Source organism: Archocentrus centrarchus, chromosome 24 (assembly GCF_007364275.1).
Source record: "Archocentrus centrarchus isolate MPI-CPG fArcCen1 chromosome 24, fArcCen1, whole genome shotgun sequence".
In the NCBI taxonomy this organism is placed as follows: Eukaryota; Metazoa; Chordata; class Actinopteri; order Cichliformes; family Cichlidae; genus Archocentrus; species Archocentrus centrarchus.
Window position 1 is genome coordinate 7401854 of NC_044369.1, and position 17052 is coordinate 7418905.

At 44.8% G+C, this 17052-nt stretch overlaps 2 protein-coding genes across 3 annotated transcripts in view; both read left to right on the plus strand.

Moving 5' to 3' along the window:
• The window catches only part of LOC115774539 (protein jagged-2-like), a 29603-nt gene extending 21903 nt beyond the window's left edge, over window positions 1-7700 (plus strand). Inside the window, exons 21-22 of one of the 2 annotated variants that reach the window (XM_030721881.1) lie at window positions 6033-6163; window positions 7049-7700. In XM_030721881.1, the coding sequence (XP_030577741.1) occupies window positions 6033-6163; window positions 7049-7071 (154 nt within the window). In that variant the 3' untranslated portion in view covers window positions 7072-7700. The remainder of the gene's footprint in view (window positions 1-6032; window positions 6164-7048) is intronic. The other variant, XM_030721882.1, reaches the window with a different exon arrangement.
• A 3952-nt stretch (window positions 7701-11652) lies between these two features.
• The window catches only part of LOC115774609 (scavenger receptor class A member 5-like), a 98172-nt gene continuing 92772 nt past the window's right edge, over window positions 11653-17052 (plus strand). Inside the window, 1 exon segment of the mRNA XM_030721965.1 lies at window positions 11653-11887. The gene's annotated coding sequence lies outside the window, so the exon portion shown is untranslated.

Consider the following 17052-nt stretch of genomic DNA (forward strand, 5'->3'; position numbering starts at 1 on the left):
CAACAACTAGAACTCCAAATATAACTCCTGCAAAAGGAGGAGTCAAGCCCTTTTATCCCAGGCCTCTCTCTCCCGCCTTTTCCAGATCTATTCCGGTCTCTCTCTTCGCAATAAGAGCTTGGGGCATTCTGGTGTGAAATGTGCATATATGTGGCCACCACACAGGCCCCCCCTGAACACACAGAATGGCAAACAATACAATAATAAAAACAGCAACCATTTTCAACTCAACATAGCAAAAATAAAATACCACATCAAGAGTATCTCCTAGGGGGTTTAACAAGGCGGCCGCTACGGCTGTGCTTGGCGACCACAGGTGGTGAAAACGAGGGAGGGGCATAGCCCCGACCACGGCGAGACTGCCCCCTCGCAGGGGAAAAAACAGCAGCCGGGGGCAGGTCCTCCGAGTGAGGCATAGAAACGGGAGGACGACCGCGGCGCGGAGGTTGGGCCAACTCAATAGGACCATCCGGAAACATGTGAGCAGGCTTAAGGCGATCCACCGAAACCCGCTCCTGACGACCTCCCAGCTCAACCAAAAAATCCTTAGGTCCCACCTCTAGCACACGGAATGGACCATCATAAGGAGGTCGAAGTGGAGAACGGTGCGCGTCATGGCGGATAAAAATGTACTTGGCAGACATCAGGTCCTTTGGCACATATGACTGTGGAAGGCAGTGATGCGCCGCTACTGGGGCCAAAAACCTATCATTCCCCGGGAAAACCGGCCCGCTCCTTTTGTCGGCCCCCGAAGCAGATGCACCAGGAAGGAATTCCCCTGGAACCCTCAAAGGCTGGCCCAGGACCAGCTCGGCTGAAGAAGACTGCAGGTCCTCCTTAGGTGTCGCACGCAGGCCCAGCAGGACCCAAGGAAGGCGGTCAACCCAGCTGCTGTCCACCAGCGCAGCCCGTAAGGCAGCCTTCATGGTACGGTGGAACCTCTCGCAAAGGCCATTGGCCTGCGGGTGGTACGCGGTAGTGCGATGGAGTCTGACGCCAAGGTTCTCCGCCACAGCAGTCCACAGCTCAGACGTGAACTGAGGACCCCTGTCAGATGTCAAGTCAAGCGGTACGCCAAACCGAGATACCCAGGAGGAGACGAACGCACGAGCAACATCTGCTGAGGTGGTTGACGCCAAAGGAACTGCTTCAGGCCACCGAGTCGTCCTGTCCACCATTGTCAGGAGATGGGTGAAACCCCGGGAAGGGGGAAATGGACCTACCAGGTCTACATGGACATGTTCGAACCTTCTCTGGGGTATGGGAAAGTGCTCCAGAGGGGATTTGGTGTGTCGTTGCACTTTGGCGCGCTGACAAGCAACACATGAGGAAGCCCACGCCCTGACCTCTTTCCGGAGGCCGGGCCACACAAACTTGGCCCCTACCAACTTAACTGAGGCTTTAACTCCTGGGTGCGAAAGAGAATGAACTGCCTCAAAAACCCGCCGACGCCAGCAAGCAGGAACCAAGGGGCGAGGCCTGCCCAATGAGACGTCGCAAAGTAGGGTTACGCCACTATCCTGAAATGAGACATCTTCCAAACGCAAACTGGACTCGGCCACCTTAAAAGCCTGAATCTCCGTATCCGTAAGTTGGTCGGCAGCCATGGCAGAGTAGTCCACTCCCAAATGCACAGATCTAACCTGCGCCCTGGACAGACAGTCAGCCACCCGATTACACTTGCCGGCGACGTGCTGAATGTCAGTGGTAAACTCTGAAATAGCAGAAAGCTGCCGTTGCTGCCGTGCAGTCCATGGTTCTGAAACCTTTGCCATGGCAAATGTGAGAGGTTTGTGGTCTACAAAAGCGGTAAAGTCACGGCCCTCAAGCAGGAACCGGAAATGACGCGTCGCGAGAAAAAGGGCAAGGAGCTCCCTGTCAAACGTACTGTACTTTCTCTCCGCATCCCGAAGCTTCCTGCTAAAAAAGGCGAGGGGCTGCCAAGCACCACCCACCCATTGTTCGCACACGGCCCCGACTGCAAAATCGGAGGCATCGGTAGTAAGGGCAACAGGCGCCTCGGGAGACGGGTGGGCCAGCAGGGCAGCGTTGGCAAGAGCAGCTTTGGCACTGTCAAATGCCTGCACCCGCTCAGGTGTCCACTCTATCTCTTGGTTGCCTTTCTTGCCCTGAAGTGCACTGTACAGAGGGTGCATGAGGTGAGCAGCCCGGGGGATGAAACGGTTATAAAAGTTCACCATCCCCAAAAACTCCTGCAGGGGCTTCACTGAGGAAGGGCGCGGAAAAGCAGAAACTGCCTCCACCTTAGCGGGCAGGGGAAACGCCCCTTGGGGCGAAACGAGGTGTCCCAAAAACTCTATGGCCGGCAGACCGAACTGGCATTTAGCTGGATTCACAATCAAACCGTGCTCACTGAGACGCTCAAACAACTGGCGGAGGTGCACTGAATGCTCCGCGGCGGAAGGGCTGGCAACCAGTATGTCATCCAGATAGACGAACAAAAATGGCATACCACGCAAAACGGAGTCCATGAGACGCTGAAACGTCTGTGCCGCGCCCTTCAGACCGAAGGGCATTCGCAAAAACTCGAAAAGGCCAAAAGGAGTGATAACCGCGGTCTTGGGCACATCACGCGGATGGACAGGAACCTGATGGTATCCCCTCACCAAATCCACCTTTGAAAAAATAGTTGCCCCCGCAAGATGAACCGAAAAATCTTGAATGTGGGGAACCGGGTACCTGTCATTAGTCGTCGCATTATTAAGGCGCCTAAAATCCCCACAAGGGCGCCACCCACCGTCAGCTTTAGGGACCATGTGCAACGGGGACGCCCAGGGGCTGTTTGAGCGGCGCACAATACCAAGGCGCTCCATGTTTGCAAACTCCTCCCTGGCTATCGCTAACTTCGCGGCATCGAGACGGCGTGCACGCGCAAAAACCGGCGGACCCACAGTGGTAATGTAATGCTCCACACCATGTTTAGCTACGGCTGCAGAGAAGGTGGGAACCGTGAGGGTGGGAAACTCGGCAAGCAAACGCTGGTACTCATCACCTGTGGCAAGCATGTTAGCGAGGGGCAGGGGGCCAGGACTACCAAGTGTACAGGGGTAGGTATCAAAAGACACAGCATCTATCAAGCACCTATTAGCTACATCGACCAACAACCTGAAAGCACACAAGAAATCAGCGCCGAGTATAGGTACTGACACAGACGCTATCACAAAGTCCCAGTTAAACTGACGTCCCTTGAAACACACAGTCACCAACCTCATTCCATATGTGCGAATGGGGGTACCGTTCGCCGCGTCCAGCAGGGGTCCGTGACATTGTCCCAAGGCGTCCGCAGCTGAAGCCGGCATGATGCTACGCTGAGCACCCGAGTCCACAAGCAGACGGCGTCCCGAAGCAGTGTCCTCAATGAAGAGCAGCTTGTCCGAGCTGCCAGCGCACACAGCTGCTAGTGAGCACCGGCCCTCTCGTTTCCCTGGTGCTGGAAGGTAGAGGGGAAACGCCCCTTGGGGCGAAACGAGGTGTCCCAAAAACTCTATGGCCGGCAGACCGAACTGGCATTTAGCTGGATTCACAATCAAACCGTGCTCACTGAGACGCTCAAACAACTGGCGGAGGTGCACTGAATGCTCCGCGGCGGAAGGGCTGGCAACCAGTATGTCATCCAGATAGACGAACAAAAATGGCATACCACGCAAAACGGAGTCCATGAGGCGCTGAAACGTCTGTGCCGCGCCCTTCAGACCGAAGGGCATTCGCAAAAACTCGAAAAGGCCAAAAGGAGTGATAACCGCGGTCTTGGGCACATCACGCGGATGGACAGGAACCTGATGGTATCCCCTCACCAAATCCACCTTTGAAAAAATAGTTGCCCCCGCAAGATGAACCGAAAAATCTTGAATGTGGGGAACCGGGTACCTGTCATTAGTCGTCGCATTATTAAGGCGCCTAAAATCCCCACAAGGGCGCCACCCACCGTCAGCTTTAGGGACCATGTGCAACGGGGACGCCCACGGGCTGTTTGAGCGGCGCACAATACCAAGGCGCTCCATGTTTGCAAACTCCTCCCTGGCTATCGCTAACTTTGCGGCATCGAGACGGCGTGCACGCGCAAAAACCGGCGGACCCACAGTGGTAATGTAATGCTCCACACCATGTTTAGCTACGGCTGCAGAGAAGGTGGGAACCGTGAGGGTGGGAAACTCGGCAAGCAAACGCTGGTACTCATCACCTGTGGCAAGCATGTTAGCGAGGGGCAGGGGGCCAGGACTACCAAGTGTACAGGGGTAGGTATCAAAAGACACAGCATCTATCAAGCACCTATTAGCTACATCGACCAACAACCTGAAAGCACACAAGAAATCAGCGCCGAGTATAGGTACTGACACAGACGCTATCACAAAGTCCCAGTTAAACTGACGTCCCTTGAAACACACAGTCACCAACCTCATTCCATATGTGCGAATGGGGGTACCGTTCGCCGCGTCCAGCAGGGGTCCGTGACATTGTCCCAAGGCGTCCGCAGCTGAAGCCGGCATGATGCTACGCTGAGCACCCGAGTCCACAAGCAGACGGCGTCCCGAAGCAGTGTCCTCAATGAAGAGCAGCTTGTCCGAGCTGCCAGCGCACACAGCTGCTAGTGAGCACCGGCCCTCTCGTTTCCCTGGTGCTGGAAGGTACACGGCGGAATGCAGCGCTTCGCCTTCACTCCGAACCGGCGATGATAGAAGCAGAGCACGCTCTCCTTCCTCCAGCGCTCTGCGACGGCGGCCACAGCACCAGCTTCTCTCGTCTCCGCCCCTTGTAGAGCCGCACTCGGTAAAAGTGCATGCACACCGGAATGCCTGGATGCCAGCAAAATCTTGTCCGCCTCTTCAGCTAGCCCGCGGTAATCCTTGGCCCGTATCAGAGCGGAGCTGGCTAGCGCGGTGCGCACGGGAGGGGGGAGCTGGCGCAGGAACAGATGCGTAAAGAGAAACGAAGCGTCGCCCGGGCCGAGCAGAGCCAGCATGTGCTCCATCAGCTCGGAGGGTTTACCATCTCCCAAGCCATTCAGGGATAACAGGCGATCAGCCCGCTCTTCGTCTGAAAGCTGATAAATCCGCAGCAGATTCTCCTTCAGCGCTCCATACTTGTTAGCAGGCGGCGGGTCCCGGAGCAGTCCCATCAGCCGGCAGGTAGAAGCAGAGTCCAGCGCTGCGACGACATGGTAATACTTGGTGTCGTCTGAGGTGATCCCGCGGAGGTGAAACTGGGCCTCCACATGCTGGAACCAAGGCTCTGGATCGTGCTGCCAGAACTCCGGGAGCTTGACCGTGGCCGCAAAAATAGCGGGAGAAACGGCGGCGGCTGGTGAGGAAACGGCGGCGGCTGGTGAGGAAACAGCGGCCGCGGCCGTTGAGCTGTCGTCAGCAGACATGTTCTTTAGTCGGGGTCACCAATGTAGGAGTCGGTGGAAGGAGACACGAGCAGGTATGTAGTCTCAGCTTTATTCGGTAAAACACACAACAACTAGAACTCCAAATATAACTCCTGCAAAAGGAGGAGTCAAGCCCTTTTATCCCAGGCCTCTCTCTCCCGCCTTTTCCAGATCTATTCCGGTCTCTCTCTTCGCAATAAGAGCTTGGGGCATTCTGGTGTGAAATGTGCATATATGTGGCCACCACAGGGTTGTTTTAATGATTTATGATCAAGCCTAAAACCATATCAGTTTTGAAAACCCTTGGCCAATTGTGGCAGATTCATAGTTAGTTAGGCATTAAAAACAGATAAGCACTTCTCATTATTATTATTATTATTTTTAAGGTCATGCAAATCTGTTTGGGATGCTGTTCTGCTGTCAGGTTCTGGCCAGTCATGTAAAAGCTTCTTCAAAAGAAAACATTAAAGAGGGTTTATATTTATCCCACACAGGGACGCTGGTATCACTTTTCAGTATTTTGGATAATTGTCATGTGAGTGAGGAGAAGTAAACACAAGACACAGTGCATCAGCACAAAAACAGAGATTTCAAGGAGCAGATGAAGGGAAATTATTCATGGTCACCTTTTTGTGTTCGTCAGGTGCAGCTATGGCTGGCAGGGTGAATTTTGTGATGAGTGTGTAACTCATCCTGGATGTGTCCATGGAACCTGCAGCATGCCCTGGCAGTGCATCTGTGAGAGGAATTGGACTGGCCTGCTTTGTGATAAAGGTATGAAAAATAAAGATTTCTTAAATTTCATCACTTCTCAGCCACCTCACTACGGGCCCTGCCTTGTAGTAAAAAAAGAAAAAGAATCAGCAAGTTAATTTTATATCCACTAAAACAAAATGTGTTGACTTCAGTAGTGACTTTCCCTCCAGTTTACATACAAACGTAAGCATCTCTAATGCATGCTAATCAAAACAGCCAAACAAAAAAGATGTGAAAAGGGAAAAAAATCATGTTTTTTTTTGTTTGTTTTGTTTTTTTTAGGCCCTCTTTGACAAATTTTGGTCTTATTTGGTCTTCATTAAGATCAAAATGGTAATCTTAACTGTAGGGTCTGAGATGTAGCTCTTGGGTTTTTTGCAACCTATCTGATTATTGCACAGTCTGACGTTGGGGTGTTTTTGCTGGGACTTAACACAGAAGCAGTACAGGTGCAATTTTTTTCACCAGACTGCATAGAGTCCAATGTAAACTTTCCCAAAGGATGTTTTAAAAACCAGATCCTCGTTTCTGTGCCACGATGCAGGACCAGTGTGTGATAAACATATTAATTTTTTGTGTTTTGTTTTAAGTAAAAAGTTAAGAAGGCAAAACATGAAAAAGAAGATGAAGAAAAAGAGGGCCTGTGTAAAAAATAAAACCACAATAAAAGAATGATGAAAAGTAAGACAATATCATGAGTAGAAATGCAAAGCTCAGGTTCGGCAGTTTGGTTCTTCTAATCAATGACAAATGTAGATCTCAACTCATTTCTGGTTCCTTACTTGAAAACATTAAGTATGTGTATACAACACAGTGTTTGTGTCATCTTAGAAAAAATGTTAAAAATACAATCTGTTTGATTTTAAAAACTATTTTTGCTTTTCACTTTCACTATTTGAACAGCCTTTTCACCCGAGTCAACTTAAAATCCATTAATCAGCTCCACACGGTGCAGCCACCAGACCAAGTGACAAATGACCACATTGTGTCTGTTTTTATCCTTTTTGCATTTTTTCCCAGTCAAAAATGATCTTTTCTAATTTCTGAGTCTTTTTTTTTTTTTTTTAGTCTTCTTTGACTCCTTATGACCTGTACATTAATTATATCATTGATTTTATATAGACAGCATACCTGTCAAGTTTTGTATTTAAAAATACGGGAAATTTTCCCCTGCTGAAAATAGAGATCACTATATGACGTCATCACCTAATTTGCATAACGCTTCATTTGGATGTACTGTAGTTGCAATCGAGGCTGCAGGAGAGGACAAACATCTTTGTACAGACTAAAATAACAGTTTTTGAATGCACTCTAAAAGACAGTTGTAAGAGTTTCAGTTGTAGGGATGTCCTGAAAACCATGACTTGTGTTAAGATTTTACCAAAAATAATTTGCAATGTATCATTTATTTAGTTATATTCCATTTATTTTTATTCAAGCACAAAACTGGTGTGATCATGTGACCGGTAACATGTGTTGCTCTTTGTGTTATTGTCTGAGGAAAAACAGATGTGCTTAAAAAATTGCAATTACCAAGATGCAATAAATATGTCAAACTGGAGTTCTGCAGTGTGTGTGCTGGTGATCTTTCTTGTGTGCGGACTCATTTCTTGGCTCAGTAAGTGTCCCATTTTTTTGGTGTATATGAGTGTATTATTTTGGTTTGGTTTATGTGTGACACTTTAGACGGCACTCCTGGGACTCTGCTAGAATCCTAATGATGTTAGTGAGTCTAGGAAAACACGAGGGTGTTACAACATGACCACAACAGCCACAGAAAATCTTTTTGAGACTTTTGAATTTGCTAAAAAGTGTGAAATACTCAACAAATGTTCATTTAATATTATGGTCTTAACAATCCAAGAAATTTCTGCACAATTGAGTATCACAAAAGACAAAAAGACAAAGTGAACATCCAAAGTGTAAATTTCCACTCTGGGTTAATCAGGCAGGTGTTCAGAAAATGCAGTATTTTCCAATTTTCTCCTTGTTTCTTATTTCTAAAGGGACTCTCCTGCAGAGTGCTGCAGACTCTCGTACTCTACTCACTGCCACAGTAATTAGTCCATCTCGTAGCCACAAGTAGGGCCTTGAGAGATGCAGGTACCATCTGTTTCCACTGTGCTCAACACAAAACTATGAAAAACCTTGGTAATATCTCAGTGCACAGAACACATACAATACTCAACTTGGGTGGATACTCAAACCTTAATCACTCGTTCACTTGATCACTCATGCACACTCTGTATGTTGTGAAATAAAATGCAGTGCTTCTAAAACAGGAGATGTATGAGTACCAAAATAAAGTGTCTTTTAAGTCGCTTTTCCACTAGTACCCACTCAGCTTGACCCAACTCAGTTTTTAGGGTTTTCCATTAGGTGGGAGTATCTGGTACCAGGTGCTTTTTTAGTACCTACTCAGCCAGGGCTCCAAGTGAGCCGAGTCGAACCGAAAATATGACAACAGAATGCATGCCACTGATTGTGATGTCACTAGATGAATCATAAGATAAACTCTTTCACAAGAATCAAATCTGCCAATTTTGAAACCCACTCACTACACATGCTACACACTAACCAACACAGATGTTTTTGTGCTTGATGGCTGACAACAGAATCCAGAGGAAGCTAGACGGAGCGACCGTTTGTGTTTGTGTCACATACAAATAACGTCACCGGACTTTCAGCCATTGCTGATCTGATACTCAATTGTAATGGAACACGAACGACTTTGAAAAGAATAGAGTCAAGTTGAGCCTGGTACTGTAGGTACTACTACAAAAGAGGTATTAGTGCTATCTGTGTGATATTCCAGAGTTGGATTAAGTTTACTAAAAGACATGGGATATAAACACTCCGTTGTTTCCTTTGGTATAACTGAAGTTTAGATATGGTTTTATAAACATGCTGATTAATGATTATAAAGTAAATAATAATAATGATACTCTTCACACATAATGTTACAAACTGAAATGGGTCAAAGGTCAAAGTCAACAAGGCACCATAGACTATGAACAGGGAATCGTATATGAGCAGGCATGGAGACCTGATGCTATACAAAGGCATATTATTACAAAGCAAAGAGGAGACACGATCCGGCCCAGTGAGGTCTGCGTCGTCATTTAAATGGGACTCAGGATCCACTGCTGCAGCACAGGAATCTGTTTCACAGAGAAGTCAACATACACAATAATGGTTTCACTAAAGCCAAGCACACCAAAGACAATAAACTCGTAAAATAAATGAAATCATCAATTTATCAAGTAAGCCCACCTCAAGCATTGGATCTCTGTTTTGAATAAAGGACATTATTTTATCCAACACCAAGCAACACTAATCACATCTCTCAAACAAGGAATGTAGAGGAAACTGATGAGACTGCTTTTTCTAACTGCACTTTCTGTAGAAATATACCAGGGGTCCTTTGTGGATACTTCTACAAGACCAAGGACTGCTTTTAGAGGTAAATCTACTTTCATCCCCCTTAAACACGGACATTTCTCCATTTCCACAAGTGTAAATACTGGGATATAGGGGAGTACCATCTACACCCAAACACTTCCACCTGACTCTGATGTAGTTCATCAGTACAAGGGTTACTTCATTTCAGAAGCCCAAACAATGTTGCACAGACAATTCATTTAGAAATGTAATTTCTGTTAAAGAAAAGCATGAAGATTAGTTGCAGGCATGTGACGGAAAGTCTGTCAAAAGTCATCTTTGTCACTATAATATAGAATTATAATATACACTGCACATATTTTAGAAACTGAGTGAAAGAAAGTGTATTGTTTTAGACCTCTGAATGTTTAGCAGCAGATGCAAATCGTGTTTAATGGAGATTTATCCAATATTGACAATGTCTCAATAACACAGATTACACTGATTCAGCATTCACACACCTCACAGCTCTAAAATAGAAATTAAATTCAACCAACCAGACATGAAAGTGATCTGACCTGTGAGGCTGATCAGAAAATAGAAAACTGGATAAATATTGAACCAGCTGGTTCACTTTAAAACACAAACTCAGATGTTAATGCATAACACTGTTGTTCATATGTGTTAAAATGGAGAAAGACCAGCAAGCAGTCAGATTAAAAACTGACCAACATCCTTCTTGAATTTTACTGGATGCCAGAGCAGGAAGGAGGGAAGGAAATAAGAAGAAAGAGTTTTTTAGTGACCTGCAGACCTGAAAGACTTCAAGCAGGGAATGAGAGCGAACATACTCCCGGCTTCAACTGAATGCTGATATCTTGCCAACCCACCAGAGGAGATCTTGAATTGCAAATGAGGGGAAAGCACAGCCTTCACAATGTACTTCCAGGTATTTCTTGGTGTCTGAAAATTGATCTAGGAAACAGGATTCCAAATCATACCCAAGTTTTAATTTTGAAAGCAAAACATCTGTTTGATTGTCTTTTAGATTTCAAAAAACAAGCCATTTTTTTCTCTCACTATATATCTTGAAAAGATATATATGGGACTTAAGTCATGCAATACAATGAATAAAGACTACAGAAAACTCAAATGGTCAAAACTGTGGCATCTTTCATGCATCCTAAAACATGATCCTACCCCTACTTTCTTACAGACGTTTGACCTGTGTAACATGTGATCAACTTGGACAAGTATAGTATAATATTTTGAGCTGCACCAGAATATTTTCTAATATTTTATCAAGCCGTTTCTCAGATAAAACGATGAAATTATTGAATGTCATCAGTATGAATGACCCGTTTACGCAGGCGTTTTTGTTGTTTTTTTCAGTAAGAAGTTACCTCTCTATTTCCCTTTGGTAATGAAAACAATTTAAAGACGACCTGTTATTCGTACCTCTTCAGCTCATGGACGTGTTACAGTAGGTATGTTCTTTTTACAGGCTCCGCCCATCACCGCTTCCAGGTTGATATTGTTACAGTGGGTTTTGTGAAGTATGTAGTATGTAGATATAAAGGCACACTGGTAATCTGCATATTATCAAGAATGGTGATGGACAGCTTGACAGATGAGGTCAAGTTTCCATTGACTATGATGTTTGCAGACGATATTGTAATCTGTAGTGAGAGTAGGGAGCAGGTGGAAGAGAGTCTGGAGAGGTGGAGGTATCCTTTGGCAGGTTGAGTGGTTTGGAGACAGTTGTTTACTTTAAAGTTAGAGATGCAAGGTTGAGATGGTTTGGACATGTGCAGAGGATGGATAGTGGATAAAGGATGCTGAATGTGGAGCTGCCACGCAGGAGGAAACAGAGGAGGTTCACGGATGTAACGACGGCAGACGTGCAGAGGGTTGGCGTGACAGAAGAGGATGGCGGGGAGAGGGTGAGTTTATTACCCGCATCCAACAGAGGGCGCTCGTGAACAGCAGGTGGGACTCATCCTTTTCACCTCGCAGCTTCGGTCCCCGCTGCTCGGCAGCTTCAGCTGGAGTTTTGTGCTGGTCACATGACGTTGTTGTGGGTATATTACTCCAAATGTCAGAGTTTGCGCTTCACTACAGAGCTGCTGCCTGTCACCGCAGCGTTGGCAGAGGCTGTGCATGTTGTGCCACTGCAGAAAACTTTCTAGAAAAACAAAGAAAAGAAAAAGTGGGGAAAAGGGAAAAAAAGAACTTTTTGTAGTGTTAATGCTATTTTGAGAGCTGGGGGACTGAAAGTGAGAGCGTCAGGACGCAGCATTTTGGGGGGAATTATGAAAAACGCGGAGCTGTGAATTTTATTTCCAGTTGACAGCTGACAAGGTGAGACAGGCGCACTCATGCTGCTTCTCCCGTTCAAGTTTTATGTCGTACAGGGTTACCATTATCTGACGAAATGTTTAACAAAATTTTACGGAAATCTGTGTCGTCTGTCATTCATTTGAAAAGTGATGTTATGTAATGTGTATATACAGGGGCTCCCTACTACGAATCACATCAGTGGACTCTCAGGAAATCTAAGAGTATCAGACGCATGTGCACTGGGCAAAAGTTAGACGGTGATTAATTAGTGTGTTCATAGGTTAATGATGTTTGTCTCTCAGCTGTATGTCCATCAACTGTGCCAAACTTCCACCTTTTCGAGTTGCTGATTCTTTTTCATGCGTTTAATTTTTATTGCTATTAGGCTGAATTACAGTTGAATTGCTGCATACAATTTATTGGCTTGCAGCGCCACAAAAGGACAGGAAACCCACACTTAATGGAACTCATCCACAGAAAACTGTTGCTTTGTGTTTCCGTGGTCATGGATGAAGTATCGCTGCTTTTAATCAACCGAGAAAAATGGGTTAATGTTGCACACGGATGACTGAACAATGGCGTGGGGCGTTTGACTGCTGTGATGCTTTCAAGGGCTCCAAGCTCAGACTTCATAGACCAAAATGTGCTGTGAGCTTTTATTTTGATTATTAATACCGCAGGGGATGTTTTGGATTGTAGTAATTTTTTAATTGTTTAATGAATAGGTGAAATGTGCAAAAGGGTTCATTAATGTTACTTGTGTTGTGTAATATTTAAAAATTTATATTTATTGCACCAGCTACACATGCACTCACTCCCAGCTCTGTCCAGTCTTTTAGTCGTAGGTTCTGATGTGCTTTAAATATCAGCAGAGACCACACGCTGCAGATGATCAGCTGTTCTGTTGAGGGCAAATCTTACAGGGCAACAATGCATGACAAGATAATTGTTTCCTCTTATGCTGGGAGAATTGAGAGGGGTCTACCTGCTGTGCTGGGTGAATTTCCATTCTCTCTCTCAGTTCACTAAACTCTTTGTGCATTCATTTTCTGTGAGGCTGAACAGAGACTTTGTAAGAGAGGGAGAAGGTACCCAGAGAATCCTGGATTGAAATCTATGGAAAATCTGCAAAAATACAGATGATGGGAGAAATATAACTTCCAAGAGTTAAAGTCGGTAAGCCCTTTAAATGGTGCTTGTCATGTTGACTGGTGCGTCTATACAAATCACAGAGCACTATTTTGTGTTTTGTGTAAACTTCTATTTTTTTAAGTCAGTTTAAGTGGCTATACTTGAGAAATTACTCCAAGAAAAGTATGGCTCCTCTCTGATAAATTTTTTTTTAAAAAGTTAAGTTTTAATATTAAAGCCAGCTCTTCATTTCTTGGTGGGTTATAAGCCAACCTGTCACTCACTAGGTTTAAATATTGTGGACTTCGCAGCACCTGCACTCTATACACCTCCCTCCACTGGTAGTGGTCTGCACCCTGTTACCTACGATCCAACCAGAGAGACTTGCTATCCTCTTGCTTTTGGTGTTAGTGGTCCTCATTTAGTTTTCATATACTCGTATAGCTAAGGCACCCACCCAACAGTAAATCATTCATTGGAGGAGGGCAGAGCAGCAGATGTGTGCAGACTATGACAGACAAACTTGGGGAGTGTCTGAGAGTCCCAGGCCAATAAAAATAGTGATGGCAGCCCTCCATCCTTTGCTTTATTTCAGGTTGATCGCAGTAAGGCGTTGACAGAGTCGGGATTGGTTCACTGATTAATCATTTGATATCATATCTAATTAGTGAACCACATTTATGTTTTTTGTTTGTTTTTTTAATTACCCGGGCCTGACTTTGTTTTGGACATCGTGGCGATGCCAAAGCGGTGCATCCCTTTGTTCCAGTTTGACTTTTTTTTTTCATAGTGAAAAATTTATTTTTAACATCAAAAAAAGTACATTTTAATCTTATGTTTAAAAAACGCGAGCACAACATATTTTGGGGGAAATTTAATAATTCTTATAAAAGTTTTTTCTTTACATTGTAAAGAAACCCTGCCTACAGTATTCTGGAGAAAGCCCAAACAATTAAAGACACCCCCCCCCCCCTCCCGCCCCCACAAGAGCAAGCACTTTGCAACAGTGGGAAGGAAAAACTCCCTTTAACAGAAAGAAACCTCTGGCAGAACCAGGGAGGGGCAGTCATCTGCTGCCAGGGGAAAGAGAGGACAGCAGAGAGAGACGGGACAAAACACAGTCTAAAGGAGTGAGAAGAAAAAGGTTAATGACATGCTGCAGTAGTATATAAACATGTGGGGAGTGAACAGAGGTGAGTGGATCGTGATAAGTCCTGCAGTAGTCTGAGCTTATAGCAGCAACTAAGGGAGGGTTCAGGGTCACCTGATCCAGCTCTAACTATATGCTTTATCAAAAATCAAAGGTTCGAGTCTAATGTTAAAACTCCCAAATCCAAACTGGGAGCTGGTTCCACAGGAGAGCAACCTAATAGCCGAAGGCTGTTCCTCCCATTCTGCTTTCAGAAACTCTTGAATCCTGCAGTCTGAATGAAGTGCCCTGTTGGGGGGTGATATGATACTATGAGGTCTTTAAGATAAGATGGGGCCCATATATATGAGGAGAACAATTTTAAATTCAGTTTTGGATTTAACAGAAAGTCAATGAAGAGAAGTTACTACGGGAGAAATCTGCTCTCTCTTTCTAGTCCCTGTCAGTACTCTCGCTGCAGCATGGATCAGCTGAAGGCTTTTCAGGGAGCTTTTAGGACAGTCAGAGAATAATAAATCACAATAGCCCAGCCTAGAAATAATGAATGCGTGAACTAGTCATCATCACTCTGAGACAGGATTATCAGTGATGATGAAAACTAGCTGTAAGCTCTGTTATATGTATAGTTAAAACTGCAGCCAGAAGGTGTGAAATTTGTGGTCTCTTTATACTTTTGCCAAGTGTGTTATAGACAAAGAACCAAATGATTAGACATACTGTAGTTATCAAAAGCCAAATGTGTTTGTTACATAATTATCCAAGAACAGGAATTTTCCTTGCAGTCCTTAACAGGCTCATTCCTAACTAAAGCTGGTATTGATAACTTTACTGTTTATTGTACTCTGTAGGAAGACGTTTTTTGTATTGGTTGATTGAATTTGCTGCCGTCACCACTTGAGATCTTTTATGCAAAACTGGTGGGGGAGTTACAAGGTGGTTTTACAAGGTCTAAAGTGGATTCACAAGATCTTTGCAGTTCAAATAGGAGAGCGCTGCAGTCAGGTGAAAATCCACTGAGGGATTCAACGAGAACATCTTAGTTCCACAATATGTATAAGATACACCTGAATGGTCATCCTTAATACTGGAAATCCTCCTTTTGGGTTAGGTGTGTGTGTGTGTGTGTGTGTGTGTGTGTGGTGTGTGTGTGGTGTGTGTGTGTGTGTGTGTGTGTGTGTGTGTGTGTGTGTGTGTGTGTGTGTGTGTGTGTGTGTGTGTGCGTGCTGTCTCACTAGAACACACAAGAGGCAGTAGACATGACATCGACACACTTGCTATTAATTCTCCAGTATCTGTGCTATTCTCACTCAGACGTTGCACTATGGCGCTAACACAGGAGGGGTGGGACAACTGCCATTTTGAGCATTATGAAATTCTCACATACATTTCTGTTTAGGATTCCTTGATTGATGTGCCCCTGCTCTGCCCCCGTTCTTATTTATCTTAGATATTATGATGTCATCACTTTGCCTAGAACCATTTACTAAAAATAATGACCCTTCTGCAGCATTTATGCACCTATAAACACCTTATATCAGCTATCTGCTGGTCACTAGTATATATTACAACTGGAGTCAATTGATCTGCTTAAAAAAAAAAAAATTCAAAGTTCATTTTAAGCACTGATGTTAAAAAATGAATGAATGGATACTTTTAAGTGGTTTGAACTTGCCTCATAAATTCTGTATCAGGCTGCTGTATGGACCATATATCTGTAGATGCGTATCACTCATCTTGTACTCATATTCTCTAAATTTCATGTTGTTTTTACATTATTTCTTCATTAAGTTTAGAAATAGCAAAGGTCCAAAGGGTCAGAGCTGGCGACATAAAACACTAACTGCTTGGCTTTCCCACCATCCTCTGTTGGCACTGAGCGATAGAAGAGTGTTATATGCCACCAGACGCAGTGTAATTAGAAGATAACTCACCCCCCACTCACAAACACATATGCAGGGGTGTGGAGTGTTTAGTGGGATCTCCTAGCAGCCCTAATGACTCCTGCCTAGCCTTAGTCTAAATGTCAACCAACCCCTCTATCCCCTCTTTAATGAGAGTCTTGACTGAGCACTTTTTAACGACTTTCTCAAACACTCACAGATCTGCCACCAGGGTTTGTGGGAGGATAACACCCACGACTCCTGACTGCAGCCGATTTCATCTGATCCCTCAAAAGTGTCTGACATAGCCTCTCTATCCCCAGTCTTATTTGTCCTGCATTCCCTTTTATATTATTCATATTTGGTTTGCATTATGCACATCGTGGGAAAACCTGCCCAAACGAGAAGAGCTAACATGCTTGACACTGAATAAACAGTCTGGTGCTTGGGTCCAAGCTCCTGGAACATGAAAAATTCTGTTCATAAAGAAAGAAACTTATTGGCATGCATGTTGAAGTCTTAAATAAAATGTGAACTTCAGTCTGCTTGTAATTAAACTGAGTTATACAAGAGATTATGTAACTCTGCTGCTTCACGACACTATCAGCCTGGTGGTTAAGGTGGAATTGGTGCTTCCAAGAGGAGTTACTGAATTCAACCATTAACAAATCTATCAGAACGCTCTTAACTGTTTACCTTAGATGTTTTTGAGGCCAATGCTAATATAATCATTACATTTCACAGTGTAAGAATCAAAACTTAATGCTTCTTTTTCCTCTGTGGTGAAAAAAAACTATGAAATAGCGACATGGTTTGCAAATTGCCTTAAAACTAACCAAGCATTTCTGCAAATGCTGCATTTCCTCCTCACTTTTCAGCTGGTATATTTGCAAATACTGGCCAATTTCTTGCACTCAAGCCATTCATTCGCTCAAGGATACACTTAGACATGCAGCCTCTTGCAGATTCATTCATTTTTTAATGATGTGCCTGAAGTGGATCCCGAGTTGTTTCTCTTCAAATTC